Genomic DNA, 24,633 nt, shown 5'->3' with positions numbered 1-24,633 from the left:
CGACATCTCTATCCGTTACACTAGTGACGGCCCCTTTTTCATTTACTTCATACAATACTTCCTCCAGCAGATATGAAACTAAATATAGTCCTTTCAACATATTTTTTCACACTAAAGAGGAATACAAATGTAAAACCTGCATGTATAACACACACACACAGTCTGAACCGCTTGTCCCATACGGGGTTGCGGGGAGCTGGAGCCTAATCCGGCAACACAGGGCACAAGGCCAGAGGGGGAGGGGACACACCCAGGTCGGGACGCCAGCCCGTCGCAAGGCACCCCAAGCGGGACTCGAACCCCAAACCCACCGGAGAGCAGGACCCGGTCCAACCCGCTGCACCGCCGCACCCCCCTATGTATAACATTAAAATTAAATAATTCGTAAGAAAGACATTTAATTTATTTTTATTTAGGTATTTAGTTTCACTTTGAGAATCATATAAATTATAAAATACTTTTTGATTACATTTAGAGCTATCTTTTTCAATTTTCACACCAGATGGCCATTTTGTCCTTGCTCATAGCTCATAGCATTGTTTCATTTGCAAAATATATTTTGAAATAAACCTGGAGATAAAGTAACAAAAGGATATAAGCAGCAGAGCAAAGAAGCATTTCCAATTAAATCAGAGTCCAAGAAATTAAATATGTAAGCAGTGGTGTCACACTCGATATGTATGTATTACATGAGTGAATACACTGTCAGATGAATGATACTGTGTGATTGCTACATACGGAGTTCCCATGAAGAAGCATTTTTGATTTTGCTTAGCTGAGGTTGCTCCAAGCCAAGCCTTTCATCCACTGCATTATCTAACAATCATGGCTCAATATAAGTCAACATAGTCTCCTTTGATTTTAATTATAGCACCAAGCCCAGAGCCACACTTCCTTAGACAGAGGTGAAGGAATAACTCCTATGTGTTATGTTCTGTCTAGACATGTCTGAGGACAGGGGTGAGACTACTATGAAAAATGGAGAATTTTCACAGCACAATGCTTAATTCATTGGGCCTCATGTCACTTGTGGAATGAAAGAGCATAAACACCAGCGGCAGATCATGTCATGAAGAAGTCAGTGAATAACAATGAAATACTGAAAAACAGAAGAGAAATCTGTATCTTTAGATTGACTTGGAGCTATTAATTAAGTATAGTTGCACTGGAAATGAGAAATTTAAAAATTCAGGAAAGTATTAAAGGTTGCTTTGATAAACAAAGGTGTGAGTTCTTCAGGATAAGAATTACACAGAGCTCTGCAATCAAGTATATATGCAAACTTTATGTTATTATGCCATGTCTAGAATCTCAGTAGGAAAAACAGTCTGAACAGGAGTAAAGAAAAAGATAATGTGACAATGGTAGAGTGTATCATGGACATATTTTGTCAAGAGCAATTTTTCACGTTAGCTAAATATATAAATGCTTGCAATAAATAAAACGCAATTGGACTGGTGGTTGTGAGTACAGAAGGAAGGAACAAGTCTTGAAATTTCTAAGAGACCTGGACACTTCTGTTAAGCAATATTACAAGCTCTAGCCTCCACTGCCCGTCGATATGACCCACCGCCAAAAAAGGGACTTGATGCCCCATTAAAAGCAAGAACACTTAACCACTTATCCAATCAAAGAAATTTAGATTTGAATATGTTGAAATAGAAGCTTAATTCATATTATAAGTAAATATATTTCATAAATGTTTGGCTGGAGATGCCAAACAAGATATTGGTCAGAAGCAAATACAGACTGATCTTTTTTCAAAGAAACTAGCCGCCTCATGTTTTTCCAACCATGTCTTCACCATTGTTCATAACAACACACTCATGCTTTATGTGTTTTACACACAATAAACCAACAGAATCTGTTCTTCACTAAACGTTGTGAAAATTACTAATACTCAACAACTACTCAGTGTGAGATTTTTTCTGTTTATGATAATTCAGCAGATTTTGAAACTCAATATGAAACTATGACATAATCTATTAAAACTGTTAGCTTAAAGGTAGCATTTAGGTGACTTCCTCAAGCATATTTAAATTGATCTGAAAAATTAATTGTTTTGAGAAATATGTCTGCTACACTTATTAATCTATTGTGGGATGTTTAACAATAACTTTCTCATTATGGAAATAATACATGGGAATCAACAATAAATAAAACTGTAATAACACAGAAACTTTAAAATGACAGATATTTGCAACTTACCAAGGACAGAGAGCTCACAGGATGCAGTAATGTTCTCGATTTTGTTGAAAGCTAAACAGCTGTAAGTCCCCGAGTCTTCGTCAGTCACACTTCTGATCAAGAGATTGCTTCCTCCAAGTAAGGAATATTTCTTTGACCTTTAACAACAATGCAGTTTGAAAATTCACAACAAACACTATATTAGGCCAATATGTTGTACATTTGTTGACATTTAATTTCTTTACTCATTTAATAATGTTTTACTCTTAAAGATGTTTGTTTATTAATAATGGATAGTAATGATCGGGATGTTATTTAAATGTAGTGAACTGTGTGTAATAGTACCATCCTCTTTTGTAGTTCACCTCAATATTCACCCATTTCATTTTATTTTTTATTGACTGGAATTATTTATTACTACTAATTGACTGGAATTAATTATTAGTGCTAGTAGTGTATCTAGTAGTGTAAGTCACCTTGGTGAATAAAGGTGTGTGGGCTGATCACACTACATAGAGTTCATTGGAAGTTGCTTTGGAGAAAAGTGTCTGCTAAATAAAAAAATGTAAATGTAAATGTATTTCTTCAGAATTATTTTTGTTTCCCAAAGGCAAGATGAATTATAACTGAAAGGTGTTTAGACACACATGTATGTGTGTCTAAACAGATATATACATTCAAATACACACACACACACACATTTTCAGAACCGCTTGTCCCTCACGGGGTCACGGGAAACCGGAGCCTACCCGGCAACACAGGGCGTAAGGCCGGAGGGGGAAGGGGACACACCCAGGACGGGACGCCAGTCCGTCGCAAGGCACCCCAAGCGGGACTCGAACCCCAGACCCACGGGAGAGCAGGACTGCGGTCCAACCCACCGCACCCCCTACATTCAAATACATTCACAAAAATACATTCAACATACACAGGACAAGATGGGTTGTATTCTGTATATAACAGGTTTTCAGTATAACATATTGCCCATTGTATTTCCTAGTGGTGTCCTTCTGTTGAAGAACTGGTCTTCAACTAACCTGGTCTGGATCATGTCACTTCCCCTCATCCAGACAAAGGCTGGTGTTGGGAAGCCCGAAGCAGAACACTCCAAAATGGCATCTTTTCCCTCAATAGCTGTAACTTTCACCGGCCTCTGAAGGAAAATCAAACTTCGTGTGACTCCAGGCTCTGTGGATCAAAGAATATAAATACATATATTAAAATTCTGATAATTTATAAAAAAGATAGAAACGCTTAAGAATGCAAAATTTCCCTGTGATTCTCTGCCAGCTCCTCATACTTTTGTAAGCCTCCTTATAAAATCTTTGCAATGACTTCTTTACCCAAACCTACAATTCAGCCTGTAGTGCTTTGTAAATTTTGCTCTGACTCAGTAGAACTTAACATTGTCCTTTTCACGTACAGGTGGTCCCCAACTTACGATGGGGTTATGTTCCACGAAACCCATCGTTAGTTGAAAATATCGTACGTTGAAAATGCATTTAATACACCTAATACACACTTCTGCGTGACAGTCTGGGAGTTGCAGATCTCTGCTGCTACTCAGCATCGTGAGAGAACATCCCACCGCATATCGTTTGCCCGGGCAAAAATTTAAATGTAAAATTTGAAGTAAGTTTTCTACTGAATGTTGATCGCCAGCTCACTATCGTAAAGTCGAAAAAAATCGTAAGTCGAAGCATCATAAATCGAGGACCACCTGCACTGCGTCGTGTGTGCTTAGGCTTTCAAGCAAGTTACCTGGCAACACACGGAGGTCTGCGTCCGTGCCAGTTCGGGTGCTGCCAGGGTTGTCGGCCAAGCAGCGGTAGGTAGCAGAGTCAGGAGGTTGTACTTTGCTGACCTGCAGAGTCCCCGAGGGCAGGACTACCATACGGCTCTCGGGACTCAAGGTAAGCATCAGGTCTTCTCGGTTTTTCTGCCAGCGAACAACTGGCCTGGGCTCCCCTGTCACCTCACATCGCAGCACAGCCGTGTCCCCTAAGTAGGTTGACACAGATTCTGTGGGGATCACCAGGCGCAGGGGGCCTGAGAAAGGGAGACAAAGAGATTACGACAACCTCTCTGCAAACTTGAGAGCGCGAGAACATGCTCAGAAAAACAGATTACAAGGCAGGGGAATTTTTCGTGTCACCATCATAACAATCCCAGAACTCCTTTTTGTACCATATTTAAACTTTAGGAGACCTTACCAGATTCAAAACACACATGGTGCTCTGATTTCTTAAAGAATGCTTTATTATATTACACTGTATATTATAGTATTCTCCAAAAAAGCCACTATGATGCTCCAAATGTAGAATCAGTGAAGTACAACATAGAGCAAGCTGCAGGCTGTCTCTGAGAAGTTAAGTTCTCTAGAATAGTTATTCTCAGATTGCTGCAGACTTGTCTTACTGTCTAGCTGTGTCATTTGTTTTAACAGTTTTCAGTTCTTTTAAATTTCTTTGCAGAATTATAAAATAACCATCTTCAATGGCAATCCTCATCAGCAGTATAGCAGAGAAATGTAAGCATCTATCTATCTAGCTATCTAATTCAAGCAGGGTCATGGTGAGCTGGAGCCTATTCTGGAAGCATTGCACTCTAAGCTGAGGGGGTGCACCCTAAACAGGATGCCAGTCCATTGCAGGGTAGTTTTCTGTCATTTGAGACTATAGCTTTAAACAAGACATGAAAAAAGCATGTATCACAAAGGCTCCAAAGTTTACAGTAGGGGGTAGAAAATAGATTGCTAGGTTTTACAGTTGATGTAATACTTCTCTCATTTTTTTGTAGTTTTTTAACCCAAATAGTAAGCAGCAGGTGGTGTAGTGGTTAGAGCTGCCACCTTCCACTCTGAGGACTTTGATGTGAATCTAGCCTCCTGCTGTTTTACCCTTAAGCAAGGTACATACTCCAAAAAGCTCCAGTTATAATTTTCCAGAACAGTTTGTTTTTGAGTAAAACATCAGCTAAATAAATACATGTAAGGTAAATTTAGACAGTAAATTTTCACACTTCTCTTCCTACTTTCTTAGTGGTTCACAGTTGTTCTACTAATAAAGGATTTCCTAGGTACTGGATACACCAGTTCTAAGGTAAACTAATTCTATACATTTTACAGTTCTTATGGAGCACTTATTTGATTAAACTTCTTTAGCGAAAAAAAAAAAAATTTTTTTCTGACCCACTTCTCCTAACTAGTCTTTAAAATTGTACTATGTTATCTTTATGCAATACTTTTGAGACTAAGTCTATAAATGGAAAGAATGCCAATTAAACTAAGAAGCACTTTTATATGAAAAAATCCATTTACTCTAATGACCACTAATGATATATTACTACAAAATGGACAGCTTTGTGTAGGATAACATATTAATTTTAGGTCTAGATCCCCAAAAATATGTAAACTGCTGAGTTCCCAATTTGTTTTACTAACAGGAAGGCATAATAGATATCTGACTGCCAGTTACCACATAAATTATTAATACAGGTAGAAGGGTCAGGTGATATCACTCTGCAACTATCAGGCCAGTCTCAGACGAAGTAATGTAGATGGTTTTTTTATATTCAAATACTAATTGGTCAAAGAAATATTTAGAATATTTAGAATTATGAAATATTTCAAATTTATGAATTTAAATCATACGGTGTGATTTGACACACAGTTTAGTGATTTTGTGAGTACTGATATCACAGCTGCACTGCCCCCCCAGGTCTTCTAAAAAATATTAAAAATAATATATGTCAAAAAAATAAATGGTATAGTAATAGTTATAAATCACAATGCCTATGCACAACACAACAATTAGGATTTCTCAAGAATTAAGGAACAAATAAAGCTAAAGCAAGTCTGACCAACAGACAGGGCTTGAGTTTTTTAATTTTTGAAATATGACTAACATTTATCTGAATACACCTAGCTGGAGAGATAATCAGACACTTCTTTATTTCAGCAAAGTGTCTCCTAAAGCACTGCATATTAAAGGTGGCACTTAAACAAGTCTAAGCAGTGGCAGACTCTCAGAAGTTATTTACTAAATAAGACCAAAGTGTATATAGATGTAAGTCTGAATTTTTCCCTAAGAAAATAATATTCCACAGTTTCAGTTACAGATATAGGCAAAGATTTTTTCTTAAAGTAAATATCAGTAAATTTCACAAGTTAAAATTAAAACAAGCAGATAAATGTATACTTTAATGTTCCCAAACAAAAACACCTGTCTTTTCTGCCTCTTGATTTAGTCACTTTGCTTAGAAGCTGTTGAATATTTAATATCTAAAAAAAAATCCTACCTGAAAAGCTTTTTCAGCAGCTTCCCAAAAGTAAGAATGACAGTGATTAAAGAACTTGTAAGGTGACATGGACAAGAGCAGCTCTGCTTCCAGATACCTTTAATGAAATTAAGATTACTCTTCTGACCTCACACTAAATTAGAACAAGAATCCCAAGCTCAAAGCTTTGTAACCTTTGCCAGGCACAGGCAATGAGATATGTCACTCAAAATGCACCTGCAAGGTTCAATCAGCAGAACTCAGTCTAATGATGCTGCATTTCAACAAACTCAAAGCCTCATTTTGGTCAGCACCCTATTTTGCTGAAACAAGATAAAATCTATTAGCATAAATGGTTCCAGCTTCATGTGTGCCTATGCAAGGATTTCATTATTGAGCCAGAACTCTAAACCTGTATGTGTCAGGGGAGATGTAAATCCAGCTGCGGTCATGATTACATTTTTACCATTAATTCTAGGAGATCAATCACCATAATTGACGTTTACCTTGTTCAGAATAAAATGCAGTGTTCACAAACAGTCAAAATGGAAATGAGAAATGGAACAGCTTTGTCACACATACAGTGTCTACAATTTACAGTAGGTGTAAGATTCTGGAGAATGATGCTTCATCTCCATGCATGGGTGCAAACTACAATACATTAGCTAAGTATTTATGTTTATTCATTTAACTGATGCTTTTCTCCAAAGAGACATACAGTGTTAAGGTGCTTAAAATTTATACAGCTGGGTTTTTTTTTAAACCAGAGAAATTTTTAGAGTAAGTACCTTTCTCAACAGCACTACAGCCAGAGGCAGGAATCAAACCTGTAACCTTTGGGTCTGAAGACAACAGCACTAACCACTGCACTACCAGTTATAACTGAAATGCTTCTATTTATTACCTTCAAGCTACACCAAAATTTCAATAATTTTTAAATGAAAATAAAAAAGTTGTCTCCACCAATTGCAACGTAGTGCTAATGTTAATCGATTTGTTCCGCAAATATAGGTATGGTTTATTGATCAGAACATGTATGCAGACAAGATGCAAGATGTAACCACAGGGAAACTGGGAGGCTGTCCCACACTCCCATTCTGGTCAGGTACTTTTTACTGCCAGTTATCAGTTCAGTGTAACACAGTGGCACAGCATGCACAGCTGGGCTTGGGTATTTTACCCCTTGTTTGTACCTACCCCAATACAGAGAAGAAGGCATTGGAGAAAATCACTTTTGTTCCTCCTTTGCATAGGAAGCTACATCTGTGGTCACTATGAGCTGACCGTGACTCGATGGCAAATCAATCAATCAATCAATCAATCAGTCAATCAGTCAATCCATACATCCATCCATCCATCCATCCATCAGTTCAGCAGCTAAATGCAGATAAACAGGCAGAAATTTTGGAAAATATATTAGTGAAGAAAACAATATGCCTTTGTGTGTAATAACACTAGTAGTCAGTGTATATACAGTATTTATTTTGTACCCATTGTAAGACTGCTTCAACTAGATTCACAGAAATTTGTAAAAATTGAATATGGATTCAGTCACTTTATATTGCACTCTCATAAAATTTGTTTTATTATAGTATATTAGAACTTTTTCATATGTGTAGCCTATATTCATCTGTTCAGTTGTGCTATATGCATTCTTTTTTATGTAATGGATTATAAGTCCCACATGGGCTGATATCAGCAAGAAATCATTACTTCTGTTTATTGCTTAACAGTTTAATGAAAATTCAGCTGCATAACTCAGAAATACTGATTTAATGAGTTAATAACATAACCTTACACTATCAGTCCTTGCAAAAATACAACTTAAATTATATTTATGTAAAAACCCAACTCCTTCGTGGAAAAAAAACCGAGGATCATTTATAATGAATTAACATTTTTGCCAGTCAACTTTGACATAGTAACAAAAAAATGCTTAGACACCAACCAACTTGTAGACATGAATGTTCAAACATTAATGATGATTTTTTTTTCTGATTTAAGATACTTAAATAACCCACAATACCTTGCTTGATTTGACATTTTTACATTTATTTGAATCTGCTCAACCTTTGTCATCTTGTATAGAGTTTATTTGCCACCACTGTATTCTATTAACTAATCATTCCATTTTGCTTATCATTCGTGCAATAACTGACACCACAGAGAGGTCTCAATTTGTCAGTCAGTGTCACCCTCTGTCTCATTAGCACCTCATACAATAGCTCTTTTCATTTTACCAGCTGTGCCAATCCTGCACTTTTATTGCCCATTAATTGACCGTCACCTTTTCTCTTACCAGTCAAAAACAACCTATTATAAAAACCTATTATATCAACCTATTGATGCATTTTGAAAGTTCAAAGGGGTTAATCCCTTCTTTCTTCTTGAATTTGAGGTATTCCATTGGTATATTTGTTTTAAATATATTACTTAAATACAAAGCAATTAGATAATGCAAAGGCAACTGTAGCACTTAAGAAATATAAGAATATACAGTAGTCACAACTCTGGGTGCTAAGTATATTTCTGAGGATTCCGCACAAATTTGGGAAATCTTTTGGTTAGAATTTTTTCCATAAATAGACCTAGCATACCAATTGAAATTGTGTGAAAAGGCATTACCCAATACACTGACAGACAGTGATTGCGAATAGTTAGTGCTGGTTTGAGTTTTTCAAACAGCCTGCTCTAGTTCTAGCCAGGGGTCTTTATTTTAATTTCTTATACAAAACGTATAAAATACTCCTTCCAGGGCATTCAGAATGCACAAAAGCATGCGCGAGGCATCCTGGCCCACCAGAGCAAGGGGCTGTCTGTGAATGTGGTCTCTGAGCTGCTCAGAAGAAGACAGAGTCTGATGCCCTGTTCCCATCTGAAAAAACACCACCGTTGCTTCCCAGCCCAGACTGTCATGTTGCTGAAATTTACATTAATATTTATTCATTTAGCAGACGCTTTTCTCCAAAGTGACGTACATCTCGTAGAAATAAATGTATATGAATCAATTTACATTTATTCATTTAGCAGATGCTTTCCTCCAATGCAAAGTATGTACTAGTGTAAACAAAATTGCATTTCACAATAGATCAAAGATTTTTAAACAGTCACAAGATTAACATAACACAATCAGGTTTTTTATACCACCGTTTTTACTAGTGCATGTTAGCTATGCATATTGTAAATAAAATTGGTGGATTTTCAGTAGTTTGTATTTTGTTGTGTTTTTTGCTATAGTTCACAAAAGTCAGTCAGCAGCAGCAGAAAAGAACAGTGTAAATAACAGAGCAATGGCATCTTGTTCCTTAATCTGTATAATATTGAAAGGTGTCTAATCAGGGAATAATGCATAATACAGAGCAGAATCTCCTGCTGTTAGTCTTCTGGGTATTTACCCTGAATTTCTCCATTAAAAATTACCAAGCTGTATAAGTGGGCAAATCATTTTAAATAACTCTGGACAAAAGAGACAGCTCAATAAATGTGAACATACATAAATGACAAAAGCTCTGTTCTAGAAAAACTAGTAATATATATTTGAATTATATACTTTTAAATATGGTCAAAGAAATTCTGTTTTTAAATATCTATATTTATATATATATATATAACATTATATATAATGTGTCTCTTTTTAGATACAGTGCTTACATTATACTAATTACAACATTCTGAAAACTCAAACACAAAAAAATTCTGAATGAAATAAACTAAAAGTGCTTGTCAACATGTATATGTTGAATTACAGCAAAAAAAATGGACAGACTACATGCATGTAAAAAGCTAACATTTTACTTATTAGACTATACTTGATCAGAAGCCTGATGGAAGTGCTTATATGGAAATGTGCCTTCATGATGAAACTTAAAATATTTTCCTAATTTCACTGATAATGTGATGACAGTGTAAATTAATGACAACAGTTTAGGATTACATTTGGTCAGTTTAAAGCTATTTATAAAGATTTGAAAATTAGCATAGCATGATCAAAATACAATTTAAAAATACTAAACAGGATAAATTAGGATAATCATTATCATAACTATAACCAGAGCAGTCCCCTCAGAGCTAATTTACTACCCTGTTTGTCAACGAATTTAAATTATGCAAGCAGCCATGGTCTTTTCTAAAAGGTCACCAGCACTTAATCACAATTTACAGGTCTACAGCTACAAGAAAAATAATGAAAATGGCCATTTGGTCATTAACTATGCAGCAATTACAAGAACTCTATAGCAATGACTATTGTCAGATTCAGCAAACATGATGTGTGTGAGCAGTCGCATATGCACCGTAGAAAACCAGAGTATTTTAAGAAGCATTCAAAACGTTGTCAAAAATCACAATGCCAAGGCAAACCACACTGCTCTTTCTACGCAACATGAATCTCTATTTAATGGCAATATCAAGTGATAATTATTTGCATTTATCCTCTGACGTAGTTGCACACAACTCCAGAAACTCCATAGTCCAGTGGCATCCATCATCATTGTTTGCTATCAACGGAAAATCGTGAACATAAAAGTAATATTAAAAAGTTTTCTTTGTAGAAGCTTGCAAACATCCAGAAAATGGCCAATTTAAATTCTTCACACATAACAATGAAAAGTACAATATTTACAATATACAATATACACACACACACACACACACACACACACACACACACACTTTCTGAACCACTTGTCCCATACAGGGTCGCAGGGAGCCGGAGCCTACCCGGCAACACAGGGCATAAGGCCGGAGAGGGAGGGGACACACCCAGGATGGGACTCCGTCGCAAGGCACCCCAAATATACAATACACTAAAGCTTATTTTTCGCTGTTTCATTGTGTTGATGAAGTCCTCATCATCACCCCAACAGGCATTATTCTTTAACATCAGCATAGCCATTCTTTGTTTATTTCTTACTCATTGAAGATTACCGACTGTTACTTAGTTTCTTGGAAGATTGTTTTCATCTAATATCAACTATATCTTTTACAAAACACAATTCTTAATCCCTATGTTATTCTTCACTAAATCACGGTGATAAAAAATAATTTTATTAGCTTAGTTAAAATTTGTTGAAAGTGGAACTGTGGCATGGAGCAGGATTGGTCCTGATGGATATGTCTCTAATGCCTGCACTGTGCCAGTTTCTCAAACAATGAAGACCAGCTGCAACTCATTAATTGGATAACCAAAGCCAAGATATTAGGCAGCTGGTCTGAAAGATGAGAGGACAAGGCAGCTTGTGGAAGTAGAAAGTACTAATAATTCCAATAAATGTATTAATTTTGTAATACATTTGCATTAAAGAGGCAATTTCTATTTTCTAATTGACTTAGTTTAAGTGGAAAAGTCTTCTATAGCTCTCCTGTAACTCTAGCATGGCTCCACCCTGTAATGTGCCACGTTATTTATTGCACAAAAAAAATTGCTTATTTAAACAACATTATTAAGCTTCTGGGAAAGAACATAAGCTGCATGTTTTAAACAAGAAAGGATCAGCAGGATCCACTGAAACCAATTATTAACAGTCTTAAAGGATCACAAATAGAAAAGGTTCAAGATGCGTTTGCTAGATTTTAAAGTCACTACAGCAGACCAGCTTCACAAGTCATGCAAAAGTCAGGGCTGTCAAAGGGCAGCCAGGATGGGCTTTTGTGTTAGCCTGATATGCTAAACAATTGACGAGGACAAGCTGTCACTTGCATCTGTTGTGCTATATCATGTGCTCTAAATTCTCTAATCTCATTTGCATCACCCAAATCCAGTATCAGTTCTAATCAAATTTAAAACTATACACAGTTTTATATTGTTCATATTATTTAAAAAATAAGACATTTGATTTTAATAATTTATATATAACACACACTTTCTGAACTGCTTGTCCCATACAGGGTCACAGGGAGCCAGAGCCCAACCCAGCAACTCAGGGTATAAGGCTGGAGGGGGAGGGGACACACCCAGGATGGGACGCCAGTCCGTCGCAAGGCACCCCAAGCGGGACGTGAACCCCAGACCCACCGGAAAGCAGGACCCGGTCCATCCCACTGCACCACCGTTCATATATAACAATGCAATTTAAATATTATGTATGAGAGAGGGGAAAAGAGAACGCACTCCTGCAGTACAATCATTATAGCAATAATGGACATGTTACAAAGCAAAACAACATAATCTGCAATTGTGCATTGTCCCTCTAATTGTGAAGGGGGGAAAGAGCTTGGAAAGGCAGCGACTTTTATAGCCCCACACATGGAGCTGGTGTGTTCTCCTTCTGCCAACAGGGCAAAGACTTGGCAGCAGTACATTGGTTTTCTGCTGGCATGGTCAGCCTTGGCTGACAGGGCTGTCTTTCACCACCCTAGGAAGAACAATTGCCCTTTCACTCTCATAGGAACCCCAGAGGGCATTAGAGTCAGCTTGGGTTAAGAAGAATTAATTTAGGGAGATTAGGGAGGTAAGAAACCAATTTTAAATGTGACCAGTTATCAAACATAGTGCAGTGTCATATTTTCTTTTACTTTTAAGTATTTTATAAGTTCAGCTGCAATTATATTGTAAAGTAGAAAAATATTTTCAAAATAATGTTCCTTTTTACTGCAACAAGGGAGAAATATTCCAAAATTTGTGAAGGTAAAACATAAAAAATGCATAGAGCAATTTGGTAGTACTGATAAATAAAGGCAATTCTTAGAAGTTGCACAATATTGCTGTATGAGTACCGGACAGCTGTTTGCCAGTAAATAGCAAACACAATTTGTGTGGTTTCAGTCAGCCATGCTAAAATCAATTTTTACCACCATTTTAAGACCATGGGGGACAGAATGCTGAAGTGATGAGTATTCTCCATGACTACTCTCAGTAGAATTCCTGACCAAGTTTAAATGTGTCCTGCACACACTACTGGTGTAAGAATCACTCTAAAGCTGCACTTAAAAAGCACAGGGTTCTATCGTGTTTACTGGCTCCTTGTGTTACGAATGATCGAATTACATATTTTCAAGGACACAAATATTTTTCAATTTATAATTTTTAATAGAATTTTCTTCAATTATTTATGGTCTAAAAATTCTGCTTGTTGGGAACGTGAGCTATATTCATGCACCCAGCTGAGTGCTGGCAGTGAAACTAGCCAGTAAAATTGGTCAACAATCAGGATTGAAGAGAAGTTTGTGGAGACACAATATTTTTATTTTCAATCATTTCCATTGCAGCTCAAGGTTAATGCGAGCATCAAAATTCAAGGTTTTTTTTTTTTTAATTCATAGTTATGTCATTGGTTTGAGCAGAATCATACCTGGTAATAAATCTTGGGACACTTGTATTAGAAAGCATTTTATTTTATTTTATTTTTCCTTAAGGATCAGGTGGATTCTCAACAATTTCTCTTTTTCAGTGGTCATTCCAAAAAATCAGATCTACTGTTGCTAACTTCTTACATGCTCTTTGTGCTACTTCTCTATGTGCTGACATTATCCTTTTTGACCTCTTTACTGCTTTTGAAATGGTTAACCACTTTATTCCCCTTGCTGCCCTCAGGGACCTTGGCATCTCTGGGACTGGCTTACCTCACACCTGTCTGATCATTCATTCCAAATCTCTTGGCAAGGTATGTGCTCCCCTACTGCCCTCAACAGATGTCAAAGTTTGATTCTTGGACCTCCACTCTTCAGACTTTACACCTGCTACTCAAAGGTTTAGATATTCTACCACCTGTATGCTGATGGCACACACACACACACACACACACAAACACACATATTGTCTGAAACTGCTTGTCCCAAGCGGGTTCGCGGCGAACCGGAGCCTAACCCAGCAACACAGAGCGAAAGGCTGAAGGGGGGAGGGGGCACACCCAGGACGGGATGCCAGTCCGTTGCAAGGCACCCCAAGCAGGACTGAAGCCCCAGACCTGCCAGCGAGCAGAACCCGGGCAAGCCCGCTGTGCTACCGCGCCCCCCAACCCCCCCGATGCTGATGACATCCAAATTGTTATTTGCCTCTCCTTATATAACTCTCCTCTAGCTAATCAAATATGCCTTGCATCATTATCTTGATGCATCACCTGAAGCTAAATCTGTAAAGAGATCTTATTCCTTTCCTCCTCTGCTTCACTTGCTGTTGACCTCCTAGTAAACAAAACCTAGGTGCTAACCCCTTGTGTGTGCTAGCCTCTTGGGTGGGTTTTTACAAAAACTCAGGTAACCCCTTTTATCTCCTCCGGAGCCCTACCACACTCTCTGTAGTTCATTGTGTCTGTCTGGTCTCCCATTGTATTCCTCTCAAAACCTTTTGCAATTCAACCGTATGCCATTTTGTGATGCCCACACTACATTCCTTTGTTGCCTGTTGATATTGCTTTTCTTAAACAGGTTAAAAGTGGAAAGATTCACTGATCACTACCAATGAGTCACACTTTAGTAGCTCTTCTAATTGAAACACGGATGTTTTAAATTATCTTGGAAAAGGCACCAGCAAATAAAAAAAAAATTACAATGCCAGTGAAAGTCTACAAATAAGTCTGAAAAGGTTATAATATGAATGAAAATTTCAGTTCTTTGAGAGAAACCTGTAGAAGTTCAAATATTATATTCTCTGTTAGATATGTCTAAGAGGACATTATATTCTTCAAAGAATCAGTCAATAGTGTATGTACATGATTTTAACATAGGGTACTAACAAAACTGATCCTGGATGATTCAGAGTAGGTAAATATTTAACAATAATGATTACTGGATAGGCTGCCAGCCCAGGAACAGCTAAGCTTCAAATTCTAACAAAACTACACAATACAATCTTTTGAGATTTGGAAACTTGAAATGCACGTTTGTCCAGCTGTGTAAAGTAAGATGTTCAAACTATTATTATTTTTTTTTACATATACCTTCCAGTACACTCAATAATGAAATAGCGAAATACTTAGTTTCAAAGCCAAAGTTACCTGTAACTGAAGAGCATGTTATGAGACAGTAAGTATGTTAAATTTTAAATATACCACTATTATCTCTTTTACTCTCTTAAATATGAACTGGTGAGAGGAACACAAAATAAATCTGCTGCAGTATCTATAGTGTATACTACCTTGCATCCTTCCATAGGAGGACTCTTCCCTTGCATCCCTCCATGGGAGGACCCTTCCTATGAAGTCCACCGAAACCCTTAGTCTGGAAACTTATTGTTGACACTGGCCCATAAATAAGAACTACGGCACACCTGGGACTGTGCTTTTCACAGACAAATTGGGTCCTTTGGGCCACAAAATGTCCAAATGACCTATAGGAGCCCCATCGCAACAAGTGATCCCGTTCAGGCTGCCATTACAGTATTTCACACAGAATCATACACACATATTCGATCATTTATAACTGAAGCGCACATTGAATTTTCATGTTACCAGACATTAATAACTACTGGGGCCTTATAAGTTCCCCATAAAGAGAGAAAATTTAAAAAAAAAAAGAAAAAGGAATATTTGTGAAAAATGAGCATTGTTTGCATCTGGTGAATATAACACCAGAATGATTATATTGTTTAAAGATGTATTAAAACTCCAGATCTGGTGGAAACTACGTTGCTATAGCACCGGTTAGTGTTTGGAAGCAACACATGAAACACGTGAAAACTGTTCTCCAGCATATTCCAACACTATTGTGTTCATTTCAGTTTAATTTGCCAACACCTGCTGTTTCCAAAAAGCTTTTGCAAATGAGCTGCTATTTTCCTTTTGTATTATGCGTAGGCTCAGGTGGGACTTCGTTGGGTTTGGATCAGGTAAACCAGAACACACACACACACACACACACACACACACACACACACATTCTCTGAACCGCTTGTCCCATATGGGGTCGCGGGGAACCGGGGCCTAACCCGGCAACTCAGGGCGTAAGGCCGGAGGGGGAGGGGACACACCCAGGACGGGATGCCAGTCCGTCGCAAGGCACCCCAAGTGGGACTTGAACCCCAGACCCACCGGAGAGCAGGACCCGGTCCAACCTAAACCAGAACATTTAGGTAAAAATCTCAATGCTAATTTTGGTTACTAGTGAATATAACACACTATGAACAATATTACACTGGTAACAGAAATTAATTTGGCTCCTAGGTGTGATCTTAACAGCATTTTTTAAAGTGTACAATCAGGAGGAGACACAGGTAATATATTTGTGTCTAACATCAAGCACTGAGGAAGAGCATAATGTACAGTATGTGGGGTGTGGAACTCGCTCTGCATTTCAGTAAACTAGTTTAAGGGCCAAAAAGTACTGAAATAGAAGTCCCTGTCGACATCAATATTTTTTTGACTGAATATTAACATTCAGCTTTGTGATACAGATAGCAGCAGTAAAGTTTCAGTTTCTACTAAAAACTGAACAAATCCAGTCCAAGAACTACAAACTAACAGATAAATCAAAATCAACACTTCAGTTTTTGCATAAAATATTAGTATTAATTTGACTGTTATTATACTGTGAATGAGAAAACTGAAATCAGTGGAGAGCTTTGCAGTCCATATAACCTGCATTGCACAAAATAAATGCTCTGCATGGTGGCCACACGGCTGTTTTCCTTACCAGAGACTGTGACCTTGACTATTCTGCTTACAATGGCGCCTACCCCCTCTAGGGAGGCTAGGCATTGGTAAGAGCCCTCATCAGGTCTGTGGTGCCGTGAGTGGACCACATTCTGGATGACGAGGGAGCCGTTGGCTAGTTGTTGTCTTCTCTCATCCACCACTGTGCTCAGCAGAACTCCATCCTTCTTCCACGCAATGGTGGGGGTGCCCTGGTCTGACTGGGCCTCACAGTCCAGCTGCATGGTTCCCCCCCTCACTGTTACTGTGTCCAGTGGCTCCTGCACAAACCGAAGATCTACAAAGCTTCTCATCTCCTCAGAACCTGTGCAAAAGGGAGAAACAGTGAATTATATATAAGGAAATACGTGCTGAGGCTCGGAAGCACAAATTTTATTGCTGAATACAAAAACTTGCACAAAGCATTATTTAAATTTAAGGAGTCATTAAAGGGTAATTATTCAACAAGTCCATTTTAACGGAAATCAATAATATGGATCTTTTCTGGTTAAAGTAAATTTCTGATGATGACACCCAACTATACTGTTAAATTTAACAGAGATCCACCTTATGTTGTTTAAATTTAAAAAAATATATTTTTTTTAAAAATATTTCTTTTTAAATAGACTTTTCTCACGATTGCTATATTATTACCAATGCAATTACACTTTTCTTTATTGTGTTACAGAAGAGTAAAGTGTTTTCAAGACAAGAGAAGCATTTAAAAACTGCCATACATTTACAATAAATGACCAAGGGCTACATATATTTTCAGCATTTAAAACCAACAAATTACTATGAAGATGCTGCTGCAACTACTAAACACAATTACATTGGTACAATAGAACTTGTAGAGTCTTTAATTAAAATTACAATTATTTACTTTGATCAAAAAGGTGGTCTATTAGTTGGCACAAACAAACCAATAAAGTTCCATTGCCAACAGGGGAGCTGTTGTATATGTATTGCTGCTGTAAATGTAAAGCTGTAAAAATAAGTTTTTAAAAATGGTTTGTTGAACAAGACATTATAATACTTAATACTAATATACTGAAACTACTGAATGTATATCTGTTTAATTGCGAAAAAGGGAGGGAAAGGATGCAAACAGCACTCATGTTTCATTGGCCAGCTTGCCATACCATATATGATGATGCTGCAAGTACAGTAAGCATTGAGTTCAGGTTTCAATTCAATTTAGTTCTGTTTTTCTCTGTGCAATCAGGAAATGCTAATCTGGAAAAAACAAAAGCAAGTTGGAGGTGATGAATGCAAGAAATAAAAATGCTAATGTGAAATTCTACAGAGAGATGATTTAATAATGTGCATTGGCTTACTTCCTTTTTCAAGGTAATTTGTCATATATGTCGCCAAAAGCTAAATAAATGCATTTCTTATAAAACAGATAAAGCAGCAAATAATAAAAAGTTTCATTCTTTCCAGATGAATCCAGCCAAAGCATTTTCAAGTTATATTCTAAGATATTTTCAAGATGGTCTTTGGTTGTTCTTGCCCCTTCACCCCTCTGTACAATGAAATGCCTTTAGCTGGCAGGTGTTTGAATATGATGCATGAAAACCATGGATGCAAGGATATGGGGGATGGGACACTGGCAGATTATCCACCCAATATCATCACAGAATGCCTGGGATAATTGAAATTCTGTCTTGTGCAAACTTTCTTGTCCCCAGGCAAAGAGATGGATGTAAAAGTGATGAGCCAACAGGGGGATTCATCCTATCCATGCAAACGACAACTTCCCAGATAACCTTTCAGAAGGTTTGCTCAGATGTGGTAAAAGAGAGTCTCAGGGAATGGCACTGAACTCATGGGCCCTGTGTAACCATGTGATTATGCTATGGTTACTGCTGCTGACAGAGAATATGCCCAAGGCAGGGGTACAATGTGGGATAGATGTGCATGTTCTGTATAGTATTTTCAGAACTTCCATATGGTAAGCACAATTGTACAGCAGTATAAGCAGTTTTAACATCTGAGTGTTGTGCATTAAAATATAAAATCGTAAAAAAATAATAAATAAATCATTAAAACACACACACATATGATCTTCTCAGACTGTCTGCAGAGCAGGTGTCACTAGTGACAATCTGAGAAGATCATCACTTTGGCTAAGGTTGGTCCACACATAAAGTTCATACTGTTTTTGATAAGCAATGACAATACACTGGGATTACAAAAGTATCTGTGGGGTATTTTCTTAAGAAAACATCTGCAGTACTATATTATCAACAGATAGGACATTGTAACGGGTGAACGCTAGCTTTGTTGAGCTCATAACAGTAGTAAATAAAATATTTGGTCCGTTGTGTGTTTTATTATTCTCTTACGATGCCTGATAGCAGGATCTTACTCTTATCCTGTTCAACTCTTATCCCTTAGTTTTTATGATTTATTGTGTATATGTTTCTTGAGTCTTAGTGTCTCCAGACCATTCAGGTTTTGTGACATTCTTACTGCCACAGCTGTTCAAGGGAATGCGCGGCAATGTCCTTGCAGATCCCTAATACTGCCACCTGTGCTACCCTTGTTTCTCGCTTCCTTCCCAGTCAGCATTTCATGACCATCCCTCTCTCTCGCTCTCTTTTCATTCAGCCTCTTTGAGCTGACAGCTCTTTATTCTTCTAGTTATTTAAATCGACCGTCTGCCTCGCATCTCTTCACCTAAGACCATGTCATTCTTCTCCATGGCATCAAAATTCACCTTAGTCTTGTCTCCCTTGCCCACGACTTCCCTGTCTATCAGCTTTCTCTCAATGTATCCCCATTATAACCTCTTACATTCTTTCCTTCATATCTGTGACTGCTTTATCCAATCTTTTGTCCTCCCTAGCCTTTATTATACCATTGTACTCACAATTCACAGTTTAACCTTAGACAAATGTATCTGAAAACAGATCAGTTTTAGCTATTATTATTATTCCACCTTTATTTCTTTGCCTGGAAATGACATGTTAAAAGAGGTCTTCGGAACAGAATTAATCTTGGCAATTAAAACGTCCTTTTTCTCATACGTTGTTGTTATTCTCTTTTTTGATCCTGTATGAATAACACTCTGACTGTTTCAACTTACCATGTCCCACTGCAAACCTGACAAGCCAAAGTACCTCTTCAGCAAAGCGCTTTTTAAAGTGTAAATGCTTTTAACAGAGAACATTTTTTAAAATTACAAACAGTCTCATCAAAGAGTGCTAATATTAAGGAGAAACTTTGGGTTTCGTAAAATATTTTCAAAGTCTGAATTATATTTTGACAAGAGGTGCGGTGGTGCAGCAGGTTTGACCAGGTCCTGCTCTCTGGCAGGTCTGGGGTTCCAGTCCCGCTTCGGGTGCCTTGTGATGGACTGGCGTCCCGTCCTGGGTGTGTCCCCTCCCGCTCCAGCCTTACGCCCTGTGTTGCCAGGTTAGGCTCTGGTTTGCCGCGACCACACTTGGGACAAGCGATATGTGTGTGTGTGTGATATTTGGACAATGAACATAAATCTGAAAAAGCAAAAAAGTAATAGTTGTGTAATACTGTATATTATAAACTAATATAAATACACACAACTAAGTGAGGATCAAAGTAAGATTTCAAGTTTACTGTTGTCCTTGAAACAGCTGCAATATGTCGGCAACACGAAGTAACAGTTAGAGGTTGAAATCAAAACTTTATCAAGCAGCACTATGACTTCGCTGGTAAAAGTTCCTCCTTAGTAAACTGGAGGTCCTGGGTCCAAATCCCAGCTGTGCCTTTAGGTTTCGCTTTTACCCAGAGACTCAAATCTCTCCCTGCTCTCCAGTGTGAAACCTCAGCTGTGCCTCTGGCTGTCTACACTTTCTCTCTCCAGATGCGCTAAAAAGGATCAGTCAATCTCTCTTCCAGTCCCAAGCTGTTCTGTAACCTTGCAGTCAACATCACATCAGTTGCCAGTCTAATGATCTTCCGACACTTTTTGAAGGCCTACATCTTCTCGCGACACCTTGGGATTGTTTAGCTATTGGGCTCTCGGTGGCTTTTAGCTAAAATGTCAGTCTCGCTGTCCTCTTGCATATATCGTTTATCACTGTAATTGTCTGATTCGGTTATGTTTGCATTACTTGTTTCTCTTCAGAGGTTGACTTTGTACTAACTGCAGTACAGTATTTCATAAACTCTCATCATATGTTACCTTGTACTGTTGCAAACAGTTGTGGATTGGGCAATACTAGCATCACACAGGACAATGGAGGACGTTGAAGAAAACCAATAAAACAGTAATAAGAGTAAAAAACAGAGAAATTCTAAGGTGAATTAAGTATTTATAGGTCTTTTTATTTTTCTGGCATCATTTCTCCTTATTCTGACAACATTTTTTAGCAGTAAATTCCAGTTTGAAAAGCTGTCACCCATCTGTAAATATTCCATAGCTCCTTCACTGCAAGTAAGACAGAGAATAGTGGATGTGTGGAGCATTGCGTCTTAAACCTCAGTGAAGGGCATCAGATAACACCAGTCAGGTGTTATGACGCCAGAGTCAAGCCACCTGAATTATACAGAAAAAATTCAATTCAATTCAATTCAATAAGGAAGGGTGAGTATTAGCCGCCCTGCAGTGCTGTGATATAGCAGTTTTTCACAGCTATGTTTGCCCATTTGATCATACAGATTAACACCTTGATGGAACAGCACAGCAAACACCAAGCTGAAATTAGACAAAAAGACACTTTGGATTTCCATGAAATCCTGCAAGATCTGGTTTCGATCTCAGTTCCAAATTTTATTTCTGAGGGAAAATATGGATCTTCACAGAGCATTCTGAGCATCTACATTTGAAACTGTGCTGGCGAGCACTTCAAAGATGAAGAAATACATAAAAATGACACTTGAGACTGAAGGAACAGCATCGTGTTTTTTGACTCAAATTATGAATGTTTTGTTCTGGTCTGTTTAGAAGTATCTTTATACTTTGTGTTGGAGTAATGTGTTCTAGATGTAATAAAAACCTTCTCAGCAACAAAGATATGAAGAGGGCTGAAATTTTAAGCCCTGAAAGTTATGTATCTTTAGTATATTACACACTGTTATACTGACATTAAAGCATGCATGTCAAAAATAGAGACCCATTTTTAGTAGAATACTGGAATGATAAGCAACATTGGCATGTACCTGTAGGTGTAAAAATAAGACATACATGTATGGTGTAATATTTCAATGTATGTCCTTGGAAACCCAAATGTATGTTAGTTTTATTCGACAGTCTTAACGTCTATGGTTTTTATACTTAAACTATAACGCATTATTTAACTGATAACTTTCTCTAAAGTAACTTTAAATGTTAGTTTTATGCACTAAGCCACTTACAATGACTTACAACATTCATACAGCATGGTAATTATTACTTTTGTAATTCAGTACAATCAAGTAATCAAGGGTTCCATCACAAGAGTCGGAACCTTCAGAGGAAACAACCCTTAACAAAACACTTCATGCTAGTTTTAAATATTTTTGTCTTTTCTTTTTTTTCAGTTTTTCCCAGTACTTTAAGGGTTCTCAAAATATCCGGACCCACGATGAAAATGGCAATAAACACGAATGAAAACGTGAACATGAACAAACGCATTGCGACAAATAAACACTAACTGTTCTCACCATACCCAGCCTGTTGGTTTGCTCTTCCGCTGGGACTAGTTACCAGTCTGAACAGTGCACACAGATTTGTTTGTGTGGTCATCTGCTGGGAATAGTTAAGGTTCTTAGCAACTAAATCAGTTAGCATGGACCTGGATTTTAGTGCAGTTAAAGACTGAAAGTCCTTATAAAGAGGTGAGTGGTACAAATTCCTGAAGCTTTTACATGTCAGTGTCTGTAAAGGGGTGGCACAGTGAGTAGCACTGCTGTCTCACAGCACCTGGGTGGTGTGAGAGAATGTGGGTTTGATCCCTGCTCAGCCCGTGTGGCATTTGCATGTTCTCCCTGTGTCTGTGTGGGTTTCCTCCCACAGACATGCTGTTCAGGTTCCCCCATAGTGTGTGTCATGGAGTGAGTATGTTTCAGTGATGCATGGATGACTAACCCCTTGTAAGTAGTGTATTTAGCAGTGTAGTTACCTTGGTGAATAAGGTGTGTGGGCTAGTAACACTACAGAGTATCCTTTGTAAGTTGCTTTGGGCAAAAGTGTCTGTTAACTGAATAAACGTATATAAGAGGATGAAATCTTACCAAAACTGGAAAATGCTCTCCTTGTCAACTTCAAACAATACTATTATTTAATTAAACTTTATTTCATAATTAATGGCTTACTAATTTGAGGATTTGTCTACCAATCAAGTTCAGGTTATTATAAAAATTGTACAGCTGATTTACTGCCATTGTTCACTGTAAATGCAGAACATATTGTGTTGACATCTTTATGTCATGTACAATGTAGACTTTATTTAGCCCTCTTTTTTTGTAGTTACAGGTCCGCCGATTCCTATTCAATTTTTCTAATTTAAGTACTATGAACTTAAAAAAACCAAAACATCTGAATAATCATTAAATCCAAAAACTATGACAAGGGTATTGAGGATTGTACAAGAACATAAATCTGATGGAATAGTCCAGAAAATTCATAAAGCACAATTCAAGTTTTATGTTGTCACATTGATTATATCTCTTCTTGTGCTTTTTTGTGTTTCATGGGGTTTAAAAGAAAAGAATTTACAATCCTCTTAAAGGTTTAATTTCTTTTAAAGTAGGGAGCAGATAAAGATGGTTTTTCTAAATATTCCAATCCATCTTCTATTGTTTCGCCCTCCTTTTTCATCCCATGGCAACGCAAGCTTTCGGACACCCGAATCACTGCTTGTATAGAACATAGCTTATGCCATTCATCCTTCATGGTATTGTCAGGACAGAGGGTTATCAGTTTTTTTTTTTCTTTTTCTTTTTTTATCAGTAAGCATACTAAAACATCATATGGCTGACAGCATTATTATTTCAAGGGTTAAAGTCTAGTTAAGACTAATCCACATATACATGGGTGCAGTGGTACAATGGGGTGGAGCAGGTCCTGCTCTCCAGTGGGTCTGGGGTTTGAGTCCCGCTTGGGGTGTCTTGCGATGGACTGGTGTCCCATCCTGGGTGTGTCCCCTCCCCCTCCAGCCTTACGCCCTGTGTTGCCAGGTTAGGCTCCAGCTCCCCACAACCCCATATAGGACAAGCGGTTCAGACAGTATGTGTGTAATCCACATATAGCTTGTACAATTTTATTAAAAGAAATCCAGCTCAGGTGGGGGGTGGCAAAATGGTCAGAGTTGCTGCTTTTGGACTCAAAGGATGCAGGTTTGAATCCCCACTCCTGATGCACTATACCTGCACAAGGTACTTACCCTAAATTACTCCAATAGGAATTACCCAGCTGTATAAATAGGTAAGTAACTGGAAGTAGCTTAACATTTTAAATCAATTTGGAGAAATGTCAGCTAAATGAGTAAGGGTTTGCTTCAGTTCTGCATGAATCTTCTCCCACTGTTTTCCCTTGTTCACACATGGTGGCTTTATGCCATATCTATCACAGGCAGGTTATGTATAATCCGTTTCCAGAAACTCATGACATTTTGGTTTTCTTCTGGCAGCTGCTGTA

At 37.8% G+C, this 24,633-nt stretch overlaps 1 protein-coding gene across 1 annotated transcript in view; it reads right to left on the bottom strand.

Moving 5' to 3' along the window:
* The window catches only part of LOC108932651 (netrin receptor DCC), a 152,819-nt gene that overhangs the window by 75,300 nt on the left and 52,886 nt on the right, over positions 1–24,633 (bottom strand). Inside the window, exons 2-5 of the mRNA XM_018749194.2 lie at positions 17,032–17,355; positions 3,949–4,236; positions 3,225–3,375; positions 2,209–2,345 (exon numbers count right to left, since the gene is read on the bottom strand). Of these exons, the coding sequence (XP_018604710.2) occupies positions 2,209–2,345; positions 3,225–3,375; positions 3,949–4,236; positions 17,032–17,355 (900 nt within the window). The remainder of the gene's footprint in view (positions 1–2,208; positions 2,346–3,224; positions 3,376–3,948; positions 4,237–17,031; positions 17,356–24,633) is intronic.

Source organism: Scleropages formosus, chromosome 6, assembly GCF_900964775.1.
Source record: "Scleropages formosus chromosome 6, fSclFor1.1, whole genome shotgun sequence".
NCBI classification, from domain to species: domain Eukaryota; kingdom Metazoa; phylum Chordata; class Actinopteri; order Osteoglossiformes; family Osteoglossidae; genus Scleropages; species Scleropages formosus.
This window is presented reverse-complemented; position numbering and strand designations above follow the sequence as displayed.